Here is a 26,020-nt window from a genome sequence, read left to right as displayed (position 1 = left end):
GTTTTTGTATGCTGCTGCATTATAGTTTCTCTACACCTGAAGACATGGGTTGCCAGTGGAAGAGTTTGAGTGTCCTGCACAGAGCCCTGACCTCCACCCCTTTGAACACGATTGGGATAAATTAAAATGCTGACTACAGTCATGGCCTCCTCATCATTGCCTCTCCACAGTAATGACTGGTCAAGATATTAGTCAACTATGCTACTCAATTATTAGAGTACTAATATCAGTACTAATATATCTTCTATTTGCTTACTACGAGAGGCGTTCAAGACAAACCAGAACTTTTGATTGTGCAGAAAAACAGAACAAATATTATCTAAATAAAATTTCCTCAGTACCCAAAAGCCACAATCGGACTGCCTGCTTCACATCTGAAACGCTGGCCTCCCAGGAACTCCTTTAATGACCCAAACAGGTAGACATAGCTTGGAGTGGGGTCAGCACTTTAAGGGGGGGATTTGGCAATAACTTCTAGCAGAGTGTTTGCACACGAGTGTGTGTGTGGAGGCAGAAAGAGAGATTCCTGTTGAGTTCCTGTAATGTGTAAGTGGTGTTTGTGAATGACTGTGTTCCCACAGACAGATGTGTGTCTTCCACAAGTTATGTGACAAGTGTCCCATGGATTTCCAAGGATCAGGGGTTCGCTGATTGCTGAGTGACTGAAGTGAACGCCAAGCCACATCCGCTGGGATCATCATTCACGGACATACAGCCTCCTTTAAAATGCTTCCACTATTCAAATACTTGAAGATTTTCATCTAAAAGTCTCATCGCCGTACTGTTCTTATTGTCTTTTGTGCATGTCTACTGATTTTATGCCTTCAGTCATGAGAAATGTCATCCAGTCCCACTTTGACTTGAACACTTCTTATATTTTGACATACTATAGACCCTATTAGTTGCATATAAAAGGGTGGTTTCCGCTCTTTCTGCCATCCTTCAATAACACTTGAGCATTGTCTAAGCGGCAATAGCGATGCATATATGAGTGTAATGTATACAGCTCTCTCTAGTGGTGGCTTACCGTGGACTTATCACAAATGATGATGATGAGATTTCATTTCTCAGCTTGTTAACAAACTCAGTTTAATTTTAAGAGCCAACTAAAACACGAGGCATAAAGTAAACATCACGGAGTAGGTGAAGGTAGATATTTTATTTTGGTTTGGATAAAACATTGGTACTGTAAGCTTGAACTGAGATTCTCTCTGCTGTCTCATCTGAGGAAGATTAAAGAGAAAACACCCAAATGGAGAAGCAGTGGGATGTGGTATAATTAAAGACTGCGATAAGGCAGACACATGAACCAACTTGCCCTGTATTACGTTTACATCTCCAGCATTTGGCAAACATTGTTACCCAGAGGGACATATAGAAATGCTTTGTACATCAAGATTTAAGCTCCATTAAGTTTTTGAAGTAACTTTGATGGACCAGGCCTTTTGGGATTAAAAAGATCAGTACATAATTTTTAGTTGTGTTGGTACATGAGGTTTGTTACAGTTAAACATTCATATTTAATATGAAATTGCCATAAATAAGTCACTCCAGCCACATTGCAGGAAAGTTTAGTTAAACTGTTAAAGTGGAAACACTAGAATGTTTCCTTTATTTACAGATTTAAGTCTTCATTAGTAAAAAAAACTAAAACAAAACCCTGTTTAGAAAAAGGAAACCGTGTTACGTTTATCACTGTTACATGGTCGATAAAGTGGGTTACTTCTTTTATGGCTACTCGATTTAAACCAAACAAGAGAGAAGACATGTGTGATAAATCACATTTTTATAGCCTTCTGTTCAAGGTCTGGTTTTTAGACTCTTTGCAGTCATGATCCCCCTCAGCACATTATATTTTCTATATTATTATTATTAATAATAATCTTATTATACATAACTGCTTGCGTATGCGTATGAGGGGACATTTATATTTATATAAGGAGAGATTTTTATTGCAAGATCTCGCAAAACCCCGAGCGACTTGAGGGGCTTTTAAACCGTGCTTAAAAATTTTTGCTTTTGCAATAGTTACTTTATTTATTTATTTACAAATATTGTGCCAAACTTTGCTAGAAACACAATATGAATCCTAGCCTCATGCTCTAGGTTTCTTACCATTCGCAGATGAGACTGCATTATTTTTAACCAATCATAAAGAAGGCGGGATTTCTTTACCTCACACAATGTCTTGGGAATAGTTTTGTAATTTAATTTACAAAAAAAAGAAAAACTGGAAGAGAAAAATACTTGTTGCAATGACTTGCATTGATCCGGACATACTCGCACCATCTCCCCAAAAGGTTTTTCCCCTCTACGTATTTTTTCCTGTTATCTCTCTTGTGGGTGGTGTAGTGATTAGTACTGTAGTCTTCCACCTTTAGGGTCGATTCCCGCCTTGTGTCTGTGTGCATGGAGTTTGCATGTTCTTCCCGTGCTTGGTGGGTTTCTGCCAGGTACTCCCGTTTCCTCCCACAGTTCAAAGACATGCAGATTAGGCTAATTGGTGTTCCCAGATTTCCCGTGGTGTGTAAATGAGTGTGTAAGTGCGTGTATGTATGTATGTGTGTGCCCCGCGATAGATCCAGGGTGTCCTTTTTATCCCTGAAGCTAAAAATTATAAAAGTTAGGATTATTTAGATTTTGTTTAGATCTTGTTTAGATTTTAGATCTTTTTTTTTTTTTTTTTTAACTTGTTTTTGAGATTTGGATTAAACCCATTTCATTAATGAGGCCAATTAAACCAGTTAATAATTACAGGAACTCAATTATCAATACAACAGGTTTAAGACGAAGAGTTGTGATTTAAATAAAATAAAATTAAAAATCACAGATCTACAGTAGCAATTATGCTTCATTGACCCTATATATGAGATTACATAGTAAGGAATTAATGCTGTAACACCTCTTGTACCAATCCACTGAAAGATATATACATATCTTTTGCATGCTCTAGATAGGAAAAGGCGTGTGAGGTTATGGTACACAGTTTAAGACGTAAGTTTGGTAGTGAGTAGAGTTAAAACTCCTGCCAGGTTCCAGTTCCTCAGGCACACTCCGCCTTTTTGACAAACGTGGGTTCAATAATCATGAACTACAGTGCTTGAATGAGACAGAGAGAGCGAGAGAGACACGACCACATCCTCTCTCTCTCTCTGTCAGGGAGGATGTCCAATTATGGAGGTCCTATACAGATGATCTGGTTCATAGTACACTAGCGTATAGCTGTCTGGCAAGTGCAACGGAAACTCGAGTCCGTTCTTTTACACAGTGTCTCCAGAGCTTTCATTCCTCCTTTCTGAGTGGGGGTGTAGACGCCTCTTCCTCTCCCATCCTCTTCCTCCTCACGCTGCTTGGTAAAGCAACTCATTCATCAATAATTGATAATTGCTTGGGACAGGTGAGATGGAGAGGCAATTTGTGGAGAGTATAGGCTGGGTGCAGTGCCAGTAGATTGGTTGCGGTGTTCTGTTCTCTCTCTCTCATATTCTCTCTCTCTCTCTCTCTCTCTCACACTCCACACATACACACACTGTCTCTCTTGCTCTCACTCCAAACCTGTCTTTCTCTCTATCTTCCTCTCAATTGTGCTTTTTTCAGTCTCTCCTTTTTTTTGTACATCTCTCTTTTTCTCTTGCTGTCTGTCTCTCTTGCTATATGCCCTCCTCATGCTGCTTCTTTCTCTCTATCTTGCTTTCATTCTTGCTGCCTTTTCAGGTTCCTCGTTCTCTGTATCTCTCGTTTTCTCTCTCTCTCTCTCTCTCTCTCTTTTTTCTTTTTGGGGTATTTTGCTCTCGGTTTTCTCTTGCTATATGCCTCTCTCTCTTTCTCCCCCTCTCTTAGGATCGAGGCTGTAGTGAGTTCCTCTCATCATGCTGGCTCTCTCGAGAATGCAGAGGGCTGTTCATAGCCATGTGGCTCTCATGGTTTTCCTTTTTCTCTTTTTTTAACCCCTGCTTCTCTATAGTTCACATCAGAACTCCAGTCTCTATTATAACAACATTAGAACCAGAACAGCAACCCGTCTATTTCTGTGTCGAGTGTATGCATTTTGTGTGTTGTGCAAATGAAGATGAAACTGAAGGTGTGAGATACAAACAGCATGGTGAGTGTGTGTGCTCGGAATACTAGTGTGGCTGAGGAAGAGGAGGGAATGTGTATTGATTTCGGCGCTTTTTCCCCCCTTCGTCGTCTTCTTGAAAATCCCTTGATTGCTTTTGTTCTTCTCTCCTAGCTCATTCATCCCGTCTGTCTTTCTGTCTTTCTCTTGCTCTCTGTCTGTCTCTCTAATGAAACTTTAGATGAATTGGAGCACACTCACTGGCTCCTCTTCCTCCTCCTCCTCCTCATTCTCACTCTGCCTCCCCTCCTTTCCACTCAGCCCCATCAGTCCATTTACCACATACATGTAGAATTTTTTTTGAGAGAGAGAATTTCCTTTCTGCTCCTCTAAAAATGGATTACTGGGGAACAGAGATTAAGTACCCCGATGTGAATTATGTGAGGGGGCGGGACTTTATTAACACACTCTGATTTCATTTCGTTTCCTTTTTCATGCTACAATTTTTTACTTTCTTATTCCCCATCCTTTTTTATGTTGAACTGATTTGATTTAAGGTATTTTCTTTTCGCAAGCATAGATCTAAGCAACCTAGATGCCTCATTGGTCTGAACAAAACACGTCAGTCAGACTGTCTATGGTTCTGGTAAACAGTGTCGGAGATTGGTAAAGGCTGTACCTTTACCTCATCTTCCATGGGAAAGTCTTAAGCACTGAGGGATTTTCAATATGTCAGTGAGATGACTCTTAACTTCAAGAGAGCTGTAAAGACAGACTGGAGAGGAAGCACATGTTTATAACTGCTCTAATGTATGGGATAACTAAAACTAACTTTGGGACTGAGTGTAAAATTGTTCACTCTCAAATAACTATGAAATAAGGGGAATGAAACATTTAGGGATGTGCTGTTAAGGGAAAATTATCATTTTTGGTATGATGACGGCTAGAGATTTAAATCATATTGAGTTTAAGTAGAATTTCTTTTCTTGGGCATTGCATGGTTTATTTCTATTCAGTGAAGCTAATATTGACTGTCTGAGGTCCTCTCAGACCATCCATTCATCTATCCATCCATCCATCTTCAACCGCTTATCCTCAGCCAACTCTGAGCGGGGAATTCCGCAGGGGGCAAAGTTACAACTCAAAACAAGAAGCAGCGGCAATCCTAAAGCACTGATTGGTTCACCATCTCATACCTAGTAAAACATCTCTCCAATCATTGAAGAGACTGAATTCTTGTAACCAGTTAACGCAGAACACAGGATTGATCAGAAAGGCAAAACGAGAAGCTTAAAGTTGAAAAGGAGGCTGTGTTCTATTCCACAGTGTACTTTAAAGGGTGCTCGCTGTGCAGGGAATCTCGGTTAAGGGAATTTCTCTCGACAGAATACCACCATTCGAAAAACAGTGCAACGTCACAAGCGTAGATGTCACTTCCCCCATGAGTTACCCTGGTAACATACGCACCTCGCCTGCCTGTTGCTCTTTTTTTTTTTTTTTTTTTTTTTTCTTTCAATTTTCTCCCCTAATTTAGTTGTAGCCAATTCCTCCCCTTCACTAGGGGGCTCCCACATTAAGGCTGCTACCACTACCACTCAGCCGGTAGAGCCGAAAACTATCATATGTTTCCTCCAAACCACGTGACGTCAGCCGACCACACTTTTTCGAACTGCTTGCTCATGCACCATCAGGGGGGCGGAGTAACACACTCAGCCCTAGCTGCTCCTTCCGCGTGCTTGAGCTCACAGACGCTCCTGATTGGTTGTAGAGCCGTAATTAATGTGGGAGCGCGAGTACCTCTCATCCCTCCCCCCTGAGAGAGCTCAGCCAATCTGCTCTCTCTGTGCCTCCGGGGTTCGAACCAGCGATCTGCGGATGATTACCACTGCGCCACTCGGAGGGCCTGCCTGTTGCTCTGATGGGATTTCTAGCGAAGTGATGCCCCATTGTTTACTTGTTTTCTACACCGTTTACAGTTCCCTTTTGCTCCCTACTAGAGAATAGAGAAACTCGATTCAGTAATGTATTAAGATTCTTTTGTGTGATTGGAGCAAATTATTTGCTTTCTTTAGGATCTTAACGAAATTGGAGGGGGAAAAATTTAACATTGAGTTGGATGTTTTTAAAACCGTGATACTTGTACAACCATATTGCAAATCAAATCTGGACCTAGATAAGGTAATAATATGGATTCGGGTGGCCCCTGTTGATTCCCGGCCCAACTCCCTGTCGTTTGGACTCACACTTAACATGGCTGAATCCCCTTTGAAGTATACTTTGCAGGGAGCTTTAAGCCAATCAGAACGCAGAACTTCTACTTCTATTATTTCTGTTCAGCTCAAACGCTTTTTGCAGGGCAGAAGCTCTTTACACGTCAGTTATATTCTGATTAAAGGCCACGTGGATGTAAACACACATCTTATCAGATTGACGTCCAAGGAAACAATTAGCTTGGAATCTCTAAGAATGATTGTCCGTATAAACTAAAGTACTGGTGAGCTACTCCTTAATTCGTACACACACAAGGTTTGGTAGTACAGGTGAAGCGTATCGTATGCAGTTGGATTTGTGAGTCCGGCAAGTCTGTGAATTTCTTAAGAATGTAGAGTTTGCTCAGGGCTATGTTGGTTTATAAATATTTAAAATAAATCCGATAAATAAATCCCAACGTATTTTAGTTAGGATCTCTTGTGCTATGCAGAAATGTATACCAGAGTGGGTCAGCATTTCAACTCTGACTTGTTGATGTGGCTGTGAGATGTACAAGTACGCTTTAGCAATCTGATTTCCAGGACGCTTCATTTAGAAATGGACGACATGTTTCACACCTTGCAAAATATTCAGCCTACTTTATTTCACAAACCTGTAGTCACAATTCAGCCACAATTTATTCACTTTTTCTGATGGCTGATGGAACGTATTTTGACCTTTGACCCACAGGAGAGCTGGAGGAAGAAATGGAGAATTCTGAGATGCTGGACCTGCCAGAGAAACAGAAGCACCAGCTGAGACACAGAGAGCTCTTCCTCTCCAGACAACTGGAGTCTCTGCCTGCTACACACATCAGGTAAAAAAAAAAACCCTGGTTTTTGTTTGTGTGTGTGTTTCTGTGCACCATCTCGGACAACTTTTCCATAAGTATAGGGTGAAACAATTTGACCACTGTCGCATCTCTTGGCTTGAACTGTGATGTAAGTGGAATACTCTAAGGATGGCCGTTTGGCCGACATTGTGTGTCTGAGACGCATCATTATTTTGTGACCCGTCAAAAGCTGTATGAGGAATCCTCGAGTGTAAACAGTGTTTGAGTGGAGATGACATTACCGGCGCTGATTGAATCAGGGCTCTGGAGAAAACTCGGCCTGGTAGTACGATCCTGGAATTAAAGTGCTGAAACGCTGAATGCATAAAGATGTTCTCAGGATCTTATAAATGTGTGTCTTCACGCTGTAGACCTGGTAGGCATGATTTGAATCCCTCTCACTTCTCTACAGCTGAGGAATGTGCGCTAACTGGAAAGTCTCCAGGCCTTGGATTCGCTCCTGGCTGTTTATCAATACCAGTCCTATTTTAAGTACTGCAGTGAAGGTACTCGAGTATAACTTGCTGTGTGTAATGAGAGGAAAAAGTAATTGAAACATGCACAGCATCTGGACGTCTGTTTTACAGGATTAGCTAACAATAAAACACAGCTTCCATGGGAAGAGCATGAATGAACATTATATTGGTAAAAGAAATAATAAAAATAATGGAATAATATGAATATGTAGAAATTGTGGTAGTGTTTTGTGTTATTAATTACTTTATGTAATCTCACCGAAGGAATCACCAGAAGGATGAATATGAGTAGGCTTGACTGCTGTGTATGTGTTTTCTGGAATTGACAAAATTACCAAAAGTGTTACTCATCTAGTATCATCTTGTTTGAAGTCACTACGCTTCTTTTCAGCCCACAAATTTAATACATTTTATAAAATAATTTTAATGATCTGACACCGTTTTTTTTTAATGATATGACACTATGACACTTCCAAATTTTAGGTTTTCCATGACACAATAACAAATAAATAAATAAATAATAAAAAAAAAACCTAGTTGCTTTTGCTACATGATGCTGTGTGTAGTATTATATATAATCCTTTTGTCAACTGCACTGCGCGAAAGTGCTCGCCCTATCATCCGGGGATCGCTGGTTCGATCCCCTGGTGATGCTGTTACCTCTCACAGCCGGAGGCCTAGAGAGAGCTGATTGGCCGAGCTCTCTCAGGGGGGGAGGGATGAGAGGTACTTTGTGCTCCCACATTAATCACGGCTCTACAGCCAATCCGGGGCGTCTGTGAGATCGCGCACGCGGAGGGAGCAGCTAGCGCCTTCCTCCGAGTGTGTAACTCAGCCCCTAACAATGCGTGAGCAAGCAGTTCAAAAAGATGCGGTCGGCTGGCGTCACGCGGTTCAGAGGAAACACGTGATGGTCTTCGGCCCTCCTGGCTGAATGGTAGTAGTAGCCTTAAAGTGGGAGCCCCCTAGTGACGGGGAGGAATTGGCTACGACTAAATAAAATAAAATCGTATCCATTTGGTCCATACGTTGGTTTGTTTATTAATTTTTTTAATTAATTAATTTATTTTGCAGACTAAAAAAGTAAAGCACAGAAATCTAAATAAAAACAACATTTAAATAAAATCTGGATGTGAAGGGTCACCTTCATTTGAGCAATAGTAAATGAAAAAATTATCAATTTATGTAACAATTCAACATACTTTTTAGTAGGGATGCACCGAAATTTCGGCCGCCGAAAATTTTCGGCCGAAATAGCATTATTGGTTTAGGCCGAAACGTAAGAAAGCGCCGAAAATAAAAGCCGAAATTGTCGCGACGCCTCTCCCATCCTCCCGTCTCGTTCGCGCTGTCATTACGCATCAAACACGGAGTATGTCGGCGGTTTGGAAGCACTTCAAAGTTTCAGATGAGGACAGCAAAGTTGCAATAATTTTAATTAATTTGTAGTTCTTTTAATACAAACAAAAAGAAAATATTTTAAACATGTTTTTTAATGAAGCCATTTTCGGTTTCGGTATCGGTTTTCGGCCAAGTGCATCCAAAAATTTCGGTTTCGTTTTCGGCCCAGAAATTTCATTTCGGTGCATCCCTACTTTTTAGTATCATGATGTTGAAAATTTGGTTTATTTTAGGAGCAAATTATGTGCATGGCTACAATACAAGTTCTAGTGCAGATGTATTTGTTGACTTGTTTTTTTATTTGTTTTTTAAATCTGAATGGATGGGTTTTCAGTACTGCATGGGGGGATATTGCGGATGCAATCTGGCAACTCTGTCCTGAATAAGAGAACCTACAAATAATACAAATTTATTAGTGTCCATGAGAGAATGAGTAAACAAAAAGATCACGTGTTTAAGGTTTGGTTTTTTTTTGCTTAAGAATGTGCCAAGATATAACACCACGCAGTGCCTGTAAAACTTTTATCATGATTAAACTTTGCAGTTAGTTATTGGTTCACGTACAGTATGTGCTAAAGGGAGCAATCCGTACAGATCACGGATCAACTGCGATCCATTACTAACTGATGTTAATCCGATAACATGGTAACATGATTCCGGTAATACCTGCTGAGGAATGCTGCACTCTTTTTGAATTAACTGGCAACACGACTGTTGACATAACCACACAGAAACTCGAGTTTGTCCTCCGAGCAGATAATTTCTTGACTGCTTGAATATGTATGAAGAATGAAGAATTTCTGCACTTACAATACTCTGTGATTTTAATGGAAGGACACCTTATGCATTCAGAAACCTTTTTTAGTGTTTGAGCGACACGCTTCACCTTATTTAGAGTATGTTGCGAGGCAGCTCAATTTGCAGTATCAGGTATCTGTGGTTACTCAGAGCTCTGGTATTGCTTACAGAACAGCCTGTAGAAGAATGCTGTAATGATATTATCATATCAAAAATAGGATCAGTCCTTTCCTAATTTGCAGTAATTAGGAGCTTTGATACTTTTAGGACTGATAATCTCCTGCAGCCTGAGCATCTGTTTCAGACACAAGTCGCATGCTAAATCTGTTTAGAGTATACCCTCAAGGTCCCAGGTCTTTCTTGTCCATTTTGCTATGATTTGACTGTCAAAACAAAATTTGTATTTCTCCTTAACCTTTGACCTGACTTGTTTGTGGTTATGTGCCTCAAGCCATTTTAACGTGTGTGTAACTGTGTTCAGAGGAAAATGCTGCGTGACTCTTCTCAATGAAACGGAAACCCTGAAGTCCTACCTAGACCGAGAGGTGAGTACAGTACGTTGGTACTGAGGTGCTTAGAGTGTGAATTTAACCCATAGTACAGAGAGGGAGAGAGATATGCATCCTCTTATTGGGTGTGTGTGTGTGTGTGTGTATATATGAGCTCTAGTTTTAGAGCATGCTTCCTAATGAATAATTCAGCGTGTTGACCCAAAATGTTCTCCTCGCATTTAGTAATGAGGAGACTGGAGACTCTACTCACTGTCAGGCCAAATACACACAAACACCACAAAGCCCCTCTATCAGTACAAGAGGCCGGCTTTGTTTGCGTCTGGGTCTCTGACTCCGTCTTTGTCTACTTTGTGTTTTGTCTGCAGGATGCGTTCTTCTACTCTCTAGTGTACGACCCTCAGCAGAAAACACTCCTGGCTGATAAAGGAGAGATCAGAGTGGGGAATAAGTACCAGGCAGAAATCACCGACCTCCTGAACGAGGGTACGTCTGCTTTTGGGCGCAACCCTGGGAAACTTCAGATTTTTATACCTGGTGTAGACTCTGAACACTCGAAGGCTTAAACACATGCTACGTGTCTTGCACTTCCTGTCTATGATTCATATCCCTTGCTGTATCTCACTGTAACACTCTTTGATCACAGGGTGACTGCAGGTCTCTCACAATAGTCTCTGAATTTCTACTTTGTGAAATAAGAGCCTCAAGTGTTTTATATACAAGTACATTTGATTTATTTATGTGGTCATAGAATTTAAGTTGATCAGGTGATTAATTGATTAGATGAGATATAAATTCAACCAGAATTTGCTGGAGAAAAGACAGTACTTTTACCAGATAAAACAAAAGACATCATGTTGTTCTGTTCTGGTTAATGCAAAAATCTAATATATATACTTTTCTGGTGCCCGATCGCACAGCATTTATTTAATGATCTTTACTCCATCCTGGTTACGCTTGTGGTGGATCCAGAGCCTTTTATGGGGACCCTGAGCAAGGCGGGAGTAAAGACGCAACAAGGCACACACACATTTACACGTTGGGGCAATTTAGAGTTGCCAATGAGATGTTTTTCAGAGATACAGTAGAATAGTCATGCAGAAATGGCATGAAAATCAAAAGCACAATATGGACATGTGGAATTATTTAATCGCAAAAGGCTGCAATTTATTACAAGTAATTTACTACTGTACCCTGCCTCCTGCCCAAAGTCTCGTAGGATAGGCTCCAGGCCCCGTGTCCCTATACAGGACAACCTATACAGCAAAGATGTTGACTGACTGAATAAATAGAAGTTTGTGTTTTTTGTAAATAATAAAAGGTGATAAATATTGGCAAACATCCTCTTAATGAGATTATTTGTGGTTAGCCCAAAGATAAATAGGTTTAAAAACAAAATATTGTATTTAATACCTAAATATCACAGTTTAAATGGCAATATGTGGTGTAATAATTACCCCCCTTTTTCTTTTTTTTTTTTCTTTTATTTAATAATATAAAATAGTTCAGCCCTACAGTAGAACCTACAGACCTCCTCATGGTAACCCAAACGCAGTAGTGACAAATTACACTACCATACCAGGTTTATTAATAAGAGTTAATAAGGATAATACTGTTAACATATTGACTTTTAATTAATATGATTGATTAATACGTAGAAATACAACTTCTGTGGAATTTACTCCACCCACAGCATCCAGTTAGAGAACTGCTGACCTTGACTACTACTTAAGTCCCAAGGTCAAATAATTTCGTAAGTATTGCAATATAATTTTAGGAACACTCTACAAACCCTGTGATGTGAACGTGCTACCAGGACCTGTCTGTTCATGAACCTAAATATTTCTGCAGCTAACTCTATTGTCGACGGCGTCTCACCGAACACTCCAATAGACACGGGTGAAGAGCTTGCAGAATGGAAAACCATGCAGAGCTGTAACAGAGTGGCAGTCTAATCTTGATATCCAGCTGTTTTTTTAGATGACTGCTGTATTTGTGCTTCTTGGTTCATTAGGAGAGGAGGATGGCAGGGAGCTGGCCAAACTGGAGGAGAAAGTCTGGGATCCCAACAGTCCTCTTACAGAGAAACAGATCGACCAGTTTCTCGTAGTGGCTCGGTAAGTACCTGAAATGCTGTTGGATTTTTTTTTTTCTTTATTGATATTTGTCTGGAATCAGCACCAGAGTGACAGGGGCTTTGAAAAGAGCTACATTTCCTGTGGAATTATTGATTTCTATCTGAACAGTGAGATGCCGTTTTACAGGAAGACACTTGCCGTGCTCATTCATTCTTATCTCTGCTCTGCTCAATCTCTTTCCATCTCTTGCTATCGCTCTTCTGGCCTTGTTTTTTTTTTCTTCTTCTTTCTTTCTCCTTGCCTCCCACAGGTCTGTGGGTACGTTTGCGCGGGCTTTGGACTGCAGCAGTTCAGTTCGGCAGCCCAGTCTACACATGAGCGCTGCAGCTGCCTCCAGAGACATCACACTGGTACGCCACCACCTACACTCGCTCGCTCACTCACTGCACGCTACATCCTGCTTCCGCAGTACTTCACACTTTGGTCTGGCACATGAAATGCGTTCTTATGTCATCTGTGCTTTGCCAATTGTCCGTGCAGAATTACTCAGAATGGAGTAGAGCATCATGATTACACGCGCAGATTTAATCAGTTCAGTATAAAGCAGTATCTATATAAATAAAAGACAGGTCCTGTCTGTGTATTGGTCAGAAGTTGCTCTTTCAATGATGTACGTATTTACGTCTCAGACATTGGACCAGAAGCTGGTGTAAGAAAATTTTCTTTTTATATGTATGTCTGTCCAGCCAAATTTAGATTTTAATGTAACTTTGATAGTACTTTTTTTGCCTCATAAATGAAATCGAATGTTGACAAGAAGTTATGAGCCAGATTACATAGCGCACATAGATAGTTTACCAGTATGCGGAAAACAGAAATGACCGATCCTTAAGAAACAGGGAAGAAAACAAGGAAAGTAGACTATGAAAACAGAACCTTTCAAGTAGGGCTGGGTGATATGGCTGAAAACTGTATCACGATATCAGTGTTTTATATCGGTCGATATTTATAATTATTGATATTTTTATGACCCATTTAAAATAAGGACCAGGAGAAAAATATATTACATTTAAACATTTTTATTTTAAACTTAACCTTCTTCGGATCATAGTCCTCTCAGTTACAGAAATGTGAATAACCATGGAAAACTCAAATAATTAAAATGTGAACATAAGTCTAAAGTCACAATGAACACTTAACAATTATCTCTTAACATTTAAGGTGCAAAATGAAAGAAAATGTAAGAAATGCTTAATAAAGTGTAATAAAATAGTGCAAAGTGCATTTTCTGCTTTTGAAAAGGAATCCAGCAGACCAGCACGAGACAACGACATGGCGCAACCAAACGTGATACTGTTACATGATTGACGTTAGTGTATCACTCCCTACGTTGCTAGGTTACCGGAGAGCGAGTGCCTTTGCTAATGAAACTGTCAGGGGCAACCGGAAGCGGACCAGAAGACTAGCAGTTAGCCCTTGTAGCATGGACGGTAAATCCGAATGCGGAAATAGCGCGAACAGGCAGGATAACCACACGAGTCATTGTAAGAACTCTCTCACGCCGAGAGCAAGAGTTTACACATTTATACCCGCTGTTGCGGGAGAGAGGTTGATTTTAAAGCAGCTGTTTACGAAAGTGTAGTCCAGTGCGGGCAATGCTTTGTGGGTAATGCAGTCCAATGTGCGTGAACGCGGAAATGTGAGATGAGCTGGAATATAGAGCCTGAACCTGTTTTCTTTTAGTAGTTTTTGGTTTGATTTAGGTACGGAATCCACCCGCAAGTTCGTAATATCGCCTGACAACGCAGAAAATAAAAGAATGGACATGCATCGACTCGTTTGTCTTTCTCATCACTGCATGGGCATGAATTAACAGGCTGTTGCGCTGCCGCAAGAAACAACAAAATAAAGCGGAGAAGCTAACACCGCGTTCTCAATAAGGAATTGGACCCAAAATCACACAAGATCCGACGAAGCGTCGGAAACGACATAGGCAGACTTAATAACTGAGCGATGTGAAGCGCCATCTTGTCTCCTTTTATACTTCCTGAATCGTGACCACTGTACTACTTCAGGGTCCTAGTGCCGGTCGCTGAGCGAGTGTGCATGACAGCAACCAAACTAGCTTCGCGACCTCTGTTTTCTTCCGACAAACAATAAAAATTATAGAACTTTTTATCGAACACATTTTTTATTCATATCGATCACGTATCTATTGCGATACATATCGTTATCGTTTTATCGCCCAGCCCAACTTTCAAGATGATTACACAGATCAATGAATTCCTGCGGGAAAGTCCAAACCCGTTGTATCATACAATCCGAAACTGTCAGGCTGATAAAAAGCAGTAATGTGGAACGCCACTATAAGATAAAACACAAATTTTTGAAGCAAACATATCCGCAGCTGTCCGATGGCATGGCGTGTAAAATACACGAACTGAGTGCGCAGTGTTGTGCCCTAAAATGCCGACGAAGCTTTCACCTTTTACTAGTTACTAAAAACTTTTCCCCCATCAACTACAGGTAATAACATCAGTGGATATTTAAAAGAAGAGCTGTTTTTTTTGTTGTTTTTTTTACTTTCCTTTTAATAGTAATCTTGTTATGTTAAATAATCGTTTAATGTTATTATGGAGGTTCGTACCTTGGCTGGTGATAAAAAAAACATGGTTTTATTTTGGTTTCAAAGCCACTTCAAAGAAAAAAAAAAAGAAAAAAAGAAGACACTTCAATTTTGATTCAGACAGACAACTGAGCTAACTTGGATTGTGTTCTGGATTGAAACAAAGCCACCCATGGGTTATGTTCCAGCTCTTTGGATACATATCCACACTCAGCTACCACTAGATGCCACTCATTTATTATTGCAATGCAATAGCCTGTAGGTATAAATACAAGCAAAAACATCTGAGCACTCTGAACATGAGAAACACACTCAATGTTTAAATGTGTATATATGCACATGTATATACGATTAAATAACTTTTTTCTTTCTGAAAAGACTATTCGCAAATAGTTTCCTGCAATTTGACTGTGACTCATTGTGCTATTTGTGCAAATGGGAAACAAATAGTGATTTAGTTTTTTCTTTGCTTGCTACAAGAGACATCTAGATGTTTTGGTGTTGCTTAAAGCAATATTTATATATGTATATGTGTATATTTATATATGTGTGTGTGTATATTTTTATATATATATATATATATATATATATGTGTATATTTATATATATTTATATTTAAGTTTTTTTTCTCCCCATAATGTTAAAAATAGCATCTTTTGCAAATCGAGTCATTATCAGCGCATCGTTAAGACACTAACAGTACACTAAGAGTAATGAAGCTGGTGTTGAAAGAGTGACCTGAACCCATCCAGATTTTTAGAAAGAAGCAACTTCATAAGTAATGAACAAGACATTTTAGCATATACTAACAAAGCAGTATCAATGTGGTATGTTAACAAAAACTGATATGAGGATAAACAGATTTATAATGAACCAAACATAATCTTAAGGAGCCGTTTCCTGCAGTGCATTTTAAAAGAGAATTAGTACTTTCTCTTTCTCATGAACCCATACTGGAATATAAATTTTTTTTCTACAAGTGTATTATTATTATTATTAGTATTATGATAATTATGATAAAAGGAATAGTTTTAGAGTTTATCACCTTAAATTTTTCTCTGCTTGCACTGTGTTCTTGGGCCCCGCTGCAGGTTTACTCATTCTGACATTCTGACTGAAAGCATTTACTCTTTTATGACTCTAGGTTTTATGTTGTTGGTTTTATTTTTTTAAATATCTGTGTTTGGAAGCTTTGCCAGTAAGCGTCATTGTCATTTCCGGTTCATGCTCTTGTTTATAACATGAGGACAACAAAATCGTAGAGTCTTGGCTTTCCCCACATGTAAATAATGAATATTTTAAAACGTGGCTAATCAGAAGGGAAAAAAACACAGCTTTCCTCTGACTGCGAAACCGCTTGGTGATGAGTCCTCTAAACCTCCTGCCAACTCCTGCGCTTCTCTCTTTGTGTTCAGCTTCTGGTCCCACACGAGTCTTCTGAAAATTCCCAGAATCAATCAAGCACAGGCGATATTTGTTTGTTTACAGATTATTTAATTGCGTGGCTCGTCATTAATATGTAGAACGTCTCCTTTTAACTGGTCTGAACTGTTCTGAAAAGTCTGGTCTGACACATTTTTGGACTGATTTAAAAATAGCACAGAGCATGTGGAATTTATCTACCTGTGAAAGGTAACACTTCCTGGGATGAGATGTCAAATTTCAGATGCAGATGTTCTGCTCATAATTAATTTCCATTATGTTTCCCTCACTTTATTCACGTCTTCTTTTGCTCCTCAGTTCCACGCGATGGACACTCTGCATAATAACGGCTATGACATGACGCGAGCGATCGCTGCTCTGGTGCCTCAGGGTGGCCCTGTACTCTGTCGAGATGAGATGGAAGAATGGAGCGCCTCGGAGGCCAACTTGTTCGAGGAGGCTCTGGAGAAATATGGCAAAGACTTTACTGATATCCAGCAGGATTTTGTAGGTTTACAGGAATAAAGCATTTACATAGAGAACCAGTAAAAGAGATACAGGGTTTATGCATAAAATACAGAGCATCAGCTCCATGGTCCGTGTGTTTTGTGGTAGAGTGTCTTCCAACTCTGCCACCTGCTGGTGATTTAGTGTCTGTTGTGACTCTTTAGTTTAGGGACTGAACTCTTGTGACAAGGAGGAGCCACTTTTGGGGGAAATGTACCCACCCATTTCTTTTTATTTTTTTCACGAAAACTCAAACCATATAAGCAGACAAAGGAAGACGAGATGCGTTTTTTTGGTTTTGGATTTTTCCTTGTGTTCCTGCATTTAGGTCTCCGCTCAACAGTGTAGATACAAATGAGTGCAAAAAAGTTGCATCCCACTTTTTTCTGTGTTTAAAAATCTGAAAACATGCCAACAGAACATTAGAGCATTGTCTCGTTTCTGTATTTGAAGGTGCTCAATAAACTATTTCAGGACATAAAACAGCTAACACCTTCTGCTTTTTAAGTTCTCTTTAAAGAATGAATTCCCAAGAAACTTGCTGTCAGGTTGCTGTAAAGTTTTGCAGTAGGATCACAACAGCTGCTTTCATCTAAAACCTGAAACAGAAATCTTAACCTTTTACATAGCTGGTGAAGGGTATGAAGAAACATCAGAGGTGTTTAGGGATTCTGTGGGCAAAACTAAAATTCATAATTCAGAAATGAAAGACAGACAAAGAGACAAAGATGTGAATAAGAAGTGAAGGAGTTACTGGGGGAAAAATGCCAAAGAGATTTTAAAAAATTCAAAATAAAGAGCAGGAGACATGAAAATGTCTTTAGGGACAAAAGGAAAAAGGCTATGTTCAAAAATGTTGTTTTGACTGTAAATATTTTAACACGTCTTCACCAATTTTTGTTATATATGAGAGTTGTAAAAATCAGATTTGCATTAAATGTCATCCTTGTTTTTTAAGGTGATGGGAGATGGTAAAATTCTTATTGAACACAACTAAATAAATCTTCCGTTTCTTTCAGCTCCCTTGGAAATCTCTGACCAGCATAATTGAGTATTACTACATGTGGAAAACCACAGACAGATACGTTCAGCAGGTACGACAGAAGGTGGTTGACAAAATATTTATGTTTCTGGGGATAAAAAAAACACATGCAAGTTATTCCTTTTTTTCTTCAAACTCTGCTTTCTACAGAAAAGGTTAAAAGCAGCAGAAGCAGAGAGCAAGCTCAAGCAGGTCTATATCCCTAACTAGTGAGTACTTTAGCCGAGAGGTCAGAGGGTAGACCGCGGATATGCAAATACTTACTTCTAAGTAAATTTTCTCCTTTATTATGTGAAACCTTAATTTGTGTGTGTGTGTGTGACTGGATGCTTTGACTCTGCAGCAACAAGCCCAATCCAAACCAGCTGAGTGTGAACAGCGTGAAGCCAGGGCTGGTGAATGGAGCTGGGGCAATACCTGGGGCAATACCTGGGGCAGTAAGTCAGCCAGCAGGACTGGGCCGTGCATGCGAGAGTTGCTATAGTAAGTCTCGCACTCGTACCTTGCATTTGATAAGTTCTCCAAAACTGCCTGTAAATTATGTTAATACATACACAATATGTAAAGGGGGGAAAAAACCCTTGCTTAGCTTTCATTCTCTCACTTTGTATGCGTCTGTGTGTGTGTGTAGCCACCACCTCATATCAGTGGTACTCCTGGGGACCTGCGAACATGCAGTGCAGACTGTGCGCCTCCTGCTGGACCTACTGGAAGAAGTACGGTGGCCTGAAGATGCCCACGAGACTGGATGGAGAACGGCCTGGACCCAATCGTAACAACATGGTGGGCATGACTTTCAGCAGGAGGACCTCTTACCATACATTGTAGGAAACTGTAGGAAATCAGGAAGAGCACGAAACCAAAAAACAGACAACACAGAATAGATTTTCAGAAATTCAGAATAGATTACTAGTTCCCGAGGTAATAAATGTAATGTAACATACGCCGATCAGCCATTATGTAATGACCACCTGCCTGATGTTGAGTAGTTCCTCCTGTTTGGGATGGGAACCAGCACTAACCATTTTATCCATCTGACCTCTACAGTGGCTCTCCTATTGGATCGGACTACACGGTTCAGCCTTTGCTCCCTATGAAAACAAGAGGGCATTGGTCGCCCATGACCTTGTCACTGGTTAACTGCTTTTCCTTTCTTGGACTACTTTTTGGTAGGTCATGATGGCTGGAAGACTGGGTCAGAGCAACTCAAAAACTGCAGCTCTTGTGGGATGGGATGTTTCTGGCCTGAAGTGGTCAGGACATACCAAAAGTAGCCCAAGAAAGTAAAATTAGTGACATGGCTTCTCTTATCCGGTTCCTCTCAAGGTTTCTTCCTACTGCTATCTCGGAGTTTTTCCTTGCCACTGTCGCCGTCGTCCTCGGCTTGCTTATCAGAGACAATCTGATCATTTTGATTCATACGCATTCACATTTCAAACAAACAAACTTAAATAATTTTTTTGATTGTGTAAAGCTTTTTTGCGACAATGTTAATTGTTTAAAACGCTATACAAATGGAATTGAATTGGACTGGCGACAGGGTCATGGGCTGTCAAGGCTTACTGATACGTGTGGGGAGCGAGGGCTGGCCTGTTTGGTCCGATCCAATAGAAGAGCTAATCTATCTCATAGAAAGATGCAGACAGTTTATCACTATTTTGGTGGAAAAATGGGGGACCTGCTCAATATTGGGTGGGTTGTCATATTGTTAATGCTCATCCGTATGCATTTTACCTGTATTATTTTAAAAATAAGAACGTGCAGCCTAAATTAAGATGCTATAAAAGTTAAGTTATTTTCACAAGCATTTCTTTTACTTATTCATGTTTAAATTCACACATTATAAACAACTCAAGTGTTGAACTCCAGATCATATCATTAAGACCAAAGAACCAATGGCTTTTTACACTTTTTAAATTTTTTTTTTATCAATGTCATAGCCTTTACATATTTAGTCATTTAAAGGGAATAAATATATGGTGTGTGAGTGTGTCTGTGTGCGCACATGCAAATTAGGAAACGTCAAGCATCATATTTCAACCTGAAATAATCGAGGGTTGTAAAGTTCTATTCTCTCTGTGCACAGCAATATAAATAAGACTCTGGCTTTCTCTGTTTCGAAATTAGTCTCCAAAACATGCGAAAAGTATCATTTTTGCCTAAAACCATCTTTAGTTCTAATGTGGTTTCAGAAATCCCCCCCCATGAAACCCAAACAGCATTTTGTGCACTTTGATGATGCAGTACCTGTTTAAGATTACCTTCCTCCTGTCTTCTGTTCTCATTCCTCTGTTTTCACACTGCGCTTAGAAACTCTGGGACTGTTTCGATTTCCGTGCTCTACCTTACAGACTAAAAGTAGTAACTGATTACCTGCAACATTTTATTTGTAAATCATCTTGTTTTAGACAGCAGAACACGTTCCTTTCTAGAACAGGACAGCTTTGTGTCATGGGACCTGAAAGTTTTGCCTCCACAGTACAGGAGTACAGGCTTCGTTTATTTCTGAGCTAAGCACCCTGTGGTTGAGGGGTGTGTTATCACAGATGCTGAAACACTCACTCTAATGTCTTTTTGGTTGGTAGAGTCCTCACGGTGGACCAGTGAGACACGGCGGGAGTCCGAAGTTTGCAGTGAAGACCAGACAAGCGTTCTACCTGCAGACCACTCAGCTAACGCGGACAGCAAGGCGTATCTGCCAGGATCTGTTTAAGTCCCGCTTTCTGGCCCGTCACCCCTACACACCTGTCAACACAGCAGCCATCAAAGCCGAGTGTGAGTGAAGTCCCTGCTGCTTTATTACTTGCCTACCTAGGGACAGATTCAAAAACTGTATGCCACCTTTTACATGTACATTTTATACAAGGACTTAAAACTTTCAAGTAGAATTCTAACACTTATACAATAATACAGTATGTATATTACCATGCACACCTCACATCTTTGCACTGTTAAGTTTAAATGCAGGCAAATATATACTATATTTATTTGTGTGTAGGTGCAGTACGGTTGCCAGACATGACCAAAAAGCCCATGTCTTCAAGGCATGCCGCCCGGAAGCCTCTGGAGTCTGTGGTTAGATATCTGGGTGGGTGGATATGACATCTGCACTCTTGTTCTGTTTTCTTTCTCTCTCATTTAACATATACAAGTGCCAAGACACAGTGGAGGAGGTTTAAGGAAAATTTAGTGCAGCAGTATCTTTTTAGGTAACAGGCCACATATGCACATCCAGTGTCAAGTGAAATAATAATAAAAAATCTTATTTGGTAGAAAATTATACCTTGTTAACTTGGTATGGGTATTTATCATTAAATACAGAACCAATCTGGACTTCATTAACATAACCGGACAAGCATACTTTTGCTTTAACTGCTGTAGGGTATTGTTCTGTCCTGTAATCTAAATGTATTTAATTGGGATTGAGATGCTTATTGCCTACAAGTAAAGCTGTGTGTCCATTAGTTTATATTGCTGGTGCTGGGAAAACCCCTAAATTAGTAAAGGAAAAGGTTAAAATGTATGCGTTTGTCAACACATTTTGCCTATCTAGCCTAGATTATTTTGCCCCCTAGTGGAGTAACATTTAAAAAATATTTTAAATCAGTCCACAACACAATTTTAATTTCCAAGATGCATTCTTAATTAATTTGGAGGGTCAGGTTACCACTTGTTACCCGTGGGATCCTCCGGCCATATATTTGACACCATCTAATTTAGAATGAACTAAAAATGTTTCTCTGGAGACTACACTGTATGGACACTTTTAGGGGAGGAGGAAGGGTTCCAGTGCACATTTAAAGGTTCTTATTAAAAAAAAAAAAATCCATTATAATTAGATTTGAAGGGAATGTTATATTCTGACCAATCAATGTCACTTAAACTTACTACTATCTTTTTTTTCTCTGTTGCCTCACTGTAGAGGCCCACCCATGCCCACCTAAAGCGGAGCCCCCAAGAGGAGCCTCCATATCCACAGGCAGCTTGACTCCCATTAAGTCCTCCCCAATCCTGAACAACGGTTCACCCACCATCCTCGGCAAACGCACCTACGAGCAGCACAACGGACTAGACGGTGAGCGAGGCAGGTGTCTGTTGTCAGATCCGGTGGTGTGTGCACATTGCTCATGAACCATAATAAGCAGGTCTCCTTTATTTTTCGATCGACTTTCCATAACCGCATAAAAGCTTTCTTGCACTTTAAGCCACGTGTAAATGAAGCTTGAGATCATTTATTGTGTAATTGTTTTCCAATGTTCTCTCTCTTACCGTGTGTCTAACTTTAGGTCACTCTTTTTTCTTTTTTTTTTCTTTTTCCCTTCTCTCTCTCTCTTTCTCTCTCATTTCAACTCTCTACAATGGCTGACAGTGTTGTCATGGTAACAGATCGGCAGTGACTCACATGAATCTCCAGCAGGATCAGATGCAAAAAGCATGCACACTGATCAACCGCACGATCAGAGGCACTGAGCGACACACATGAATGATTGCAAATGCAACACGCTGATTATTTATGACCTCATCATACACAAATGTGTCACCCTTCTGTGAGGAATCCTCGCGTTTACTCACCGTCATTTTGTGTTAATACTCTAGCCAGGGGTCTGGAAAGAAACCAATGTTCAGTGGTTATATAATTCCCTGATGGATTTGTCACTATTCTGCCTTGAACAGCGCACTTACTTCATCTACTTTTATTCATCACCTTGTTTTTGTTGGTTACATATATTCTTCTGCACTTCCTTTACACAGTTGATCACGCTTGGCTGTTTGTGTGCAGCTTGGAAAATGAGAAGGAACATTATTAGGAAGTGATGATGTACATAATGTTGTGTCAGATACAGATTCGAAGTTGATAGAGCCTGTCACTATGGTGATGGTTATTCCGTAATGAACATCAAGTGCTTTGTGGTCTGTGGGGACGTGTGACTTAATCACTTGCTTCTCCTTATTCATTTCTTTATTGCACATCTGTCTCACCACATAGGGTCCAAATCCAAAGTGCTGGGTCCCCAGTGGGACATCATGTCCAAGCGAATGTCCGAGCAGGGACGCCCTCCCCCTTCCATGCAGGACAATGAAGTACATGAACTCGACTGACCCTTTCTGTGACCTCACGGACATCAGGTTTCTGGTAAGCTTTTGTTGTCATGTTCTTGGATTTGTGTAAACACTGTCCTGGGCCTGTTGAAAATGATTGATTCTCCATTGTTGTTCATCTGCAGGCGTATGGAGAGGCGTTTTCCTAATTCTCAGTGGTGGAAGGATCTCCGAGAGGATCTGTGGTCAACATTGCGCTATATTAGAGCCAGTGTTTTTGTTCAGGTGTACGAGCTAGAACGGGCTCTGACCTGACTGTATAGGACTGCATTCTATCTTTATGATTATATTGCTAATTCTGTTTATTATTATTATTATTATTATTATTACAAGTCTTGTTATTGTTCTTTTTTTAACCAAATGTAATCGTTTTGTTTTTAGTTAAATGATAAAAATAGTTTCTTGAAACAGCTTGTTCAATTTGCGGGGGGAAACTTGGACTGTCTTATTGGACTCTTGCAAATTTGTATTTCCTGATCATGTCAGAAAAAGAAGAGACAGGCATTTTTTTTTAAACTACCATTTTCATTTCTGCTTGTCTTTTTTCAATGCTCGTATTATTCGGTTTCTTCAGTCCGCCCTGCCCTGACGCCACAGGCGATTAACTTATTGATTAAGATGACTGAATGTGTTCTTTTTCTACCTTTTTCACAAGTATTGCATCTATGCTTCTATGGTGTAATTAAAAAAAAAGTTTCTCTTTTGTGAATATGTAAATGACAACAGTATGGAGGCATTATTGTACAGTGGTGCATTTTGCGCCTCCAGTGTTTATCAAGGCTTGTTATAAGGAATTTGCCATGTACAGCATATTCTTTTTGTAAGGAACCTCTCTTGGAAGTCAAACGATACTGCTCCATGAATACAGTGCACCTTCTTAAGAATGATACCATATATGTGTTGTACATGTTGTGCAGATTCTTTTTTTTTTCTTCTTTCTTCCACTCTCGCACATATCCTGCCAAGAACAGCATTCTGAACCAGGCTGCTTGTCACCTGGTGATATGTGATACATTGAAGTTTACACCACAGTTGGCTCATTAAACATTGATACTTCGAGAGAGCATGTGTCAGTAGAACTCTTCCCCTTGTGTTCATCACATGTGAGCTAAAGGCCTTACGGTTCTCTTTATATTTACTTGTAATCTCCGATGCTGCACAAAGACAGTTCATCTGATTGTTTATGAGAAGGGGGGATCAAATTAAAAAATGAACCAACATTTTACCTACTTACATTGCCAGACAACAAAGTAAACTACGGTATACTGGTGAACATGCTCAACACTAATCTCTAAAAATTGTTTTGAATAACTGCCACAGCATGAGGCAGATGGTGTCCATCATGCAACAGTCTTAGTAAAAAGTTAAAACTAAATGCTGGTTTTCTCTTCAGTTTGTCCCTCGGAGGCAACCATTATACTCTTTATATAGAACCTTTAACAGAAGGTTTCTCCTTCATAAAAGCATGTGGTGTAGTTGCACTGTAGTTTAAGCTGTCCTTATCACATAAACGTGGAATAATAATTCCATTTAGTATTCTGAAGTATTCTTCATTTTGAACCTTGGATGCTTGTGAGGGACCCTACAACAAGGTTTTAAGAAGAATTACTTAGAAAGTATTCACTTTAAAATGTCATTAATCAGCAAACATTCTACAAGGAATTGAGTGATGGATTACTGAATCTTGGATGGTAACGGTTCTTTATTGACCTTAAATAGAAAGATTTATTAAATTGGTTACATTAATTTAACATTATTAATGAAAGAGGTCAAAACAAGTTTCACATACGTAGTCTCACTGTGTGAGTGTCATGTCCTTGTGTCATTTCCTTTTGCTCCTCAGATTTCCTCTCACCTCTCAAAAAGATGAGGAGAGTGGGTGCATTGGTAACCCTAAACTATTTATCTGTTAATCTTTGGAGCCAACACATCCCTGACCAGGATGGATTAGTTACTGAAGATAAAACAAGAATGAATAATTTTTTCTTGTTATTAATTAGACTTTAATTGGGAGAATCATAGACTGCAACTTTCTTTTATGGTGTGCACAAGAAAACATTTGGGACTTTTATTTATTTAGGATGTAAGATTTTAAAGACACTTTAGTCCAAATAACCCTAACCCTAGCCCTTAGACGGCATTAGCAGTGTGGCATTGCACCCTCCGGGTTGTTCAATTCCAATTTTGGGTTTTTGTGCGTGGAGTTTATGTTGCCTGTTCTGGGTACTCCGGTTTTCTCCCACGGTGCAAAAACATGCAGATTAGGTTACATCCATCGATCTAGAACCTAACTGAACCTCTGTACGGTGACTATTGTATTTATTCCCATTTTTCTACAACCATAGTAGGAGATCCGGTCAACATGCACACGCACAATCGCACACTATGGGCAATTTGGGAAAGCCAAGTAGCCTGAACTGCATGTCTTTGGACTGTGGGATGAAACCGGAGAACCCGGAGGGAGAAAACCTACAAAGCACGAAGAAAATGCACACAGACCTGACCTAGGAATCGACCGGAACCCAGGACCTGGAGGTGCAAGGTCGACAGTGCTAACCACTCAACCACCAGATTAGGTTACTTTGTGTTCCCAAATTGCCTGTAGTGTGTTTGTGTGTCCTGCGATGGATTGGTACCCTGTCCTGTGTCCAAAGTCTCACCTGGAAACCTGGTATACAGTAGAAGATCAATAAGTCTCCTTATGACAGGATTAAGGTACATTTATGATGTCTTAGCAATTAAAAGCAATAATAATTAAAACAATGTAACCATATTGTTAACTGTGGGACATCAGCATGTTCTTTAAAAAAAAAAAAAAAGCACTTTAACATTGAGCCTGATGGTGCGCGCGCCTGCGCGTGCATGTGCCGCGCGTGCAGTGCAGTGCAGTAGAGAGCGGCGCAGAGCTCCAGCACTGAAGCA

General features: G+C 40.0%; 1 protein-coding gene across 2 annotated transcripts in view; it reads left to right on the top strand.

The window, feature by feature from the left end:
- The window catches only part of mta1 (metastasis associated 1), a 43,906-nt gene extending 19,745 nt beyond the window's left edge, over positions 1-24,161 (top strand). The window contains exons 4-18 of one of the 2 annotated variants that reach the window (XM_053509690.1): positions 6,998-7,124; positions 10,296-10,359; positions 10,692-10,809; positions 12,338-12,440; positions 12,712-12,811; positions 16,768-16,956; positions 17,976-18,050; positions 18,149-18,207; positions 18,342-18,481; positions 18,630-18,781; positions 20,584-20,773; positions 20,997-21,086; positions 21,921-22,082; positions 22,986-23,132; positions 23,224-24,161. In XM_053509690.1, coding sequence (XP_053365665.1) covers positions 6,998-7,124; positions 10,296-10,359; positions 10,692-10,809; positions 12,338-12,440; positions 12,712-12,811; positions 16,768-16,956; positions 17,976-18,050; positions 18,149-18,207; positions 18,342-18,481; positions 18,630-18,781; positions 20,584-20,773; positions 20,997-21,086; positions 21,921-22,082; positions 22,986-23,098 — 1,682 coding nt within the window. In that variant the 3' untranslated portion in view covers positions 23,099-23,132; positions 23,224-24,161. The remainder of the gene's footprint in view (positions 1-6,997; positions 7,125-10,295; positions 10,360-10,691; positions 10,810-12,337; positions 12,441-12,711; positions 12,812-16,767; positions 16,957-17,975; positions 18,051-18,148; positions 18,208-18,341; positions 18,482-18,629; positions 18,782-20,583; positions 20,774-20,996; positions 21,087-21,920; positions 22,083-22,985; positions 23,133-23,223) is intronic. The other variant, XM_053509691.1, reaches the window with a different exon arrangement.
- Positions 24,162-26,020: the final 1,859 nt, after the last annotated feature.

Source organism: Clarias gariepinus, chromosome 13 (assembly GCF_024256425.1).
Source record: "Clarias gariepinus isolate MV-2021 ecotype Netherlands chromosome 13, CGAR_prim_01v2, whole genome shotgun sequence".
Classification (NCBI taxonomy): domain Eukaryota; kingdom Metazoa; phylum Chordata; class Actinopteri; order Siluriformes; family Clariidae; genus Clarias; species Clarias gariepinus.
This window is presented reverse-complemented; position numbering and strand designations above follow the sequence as displayed.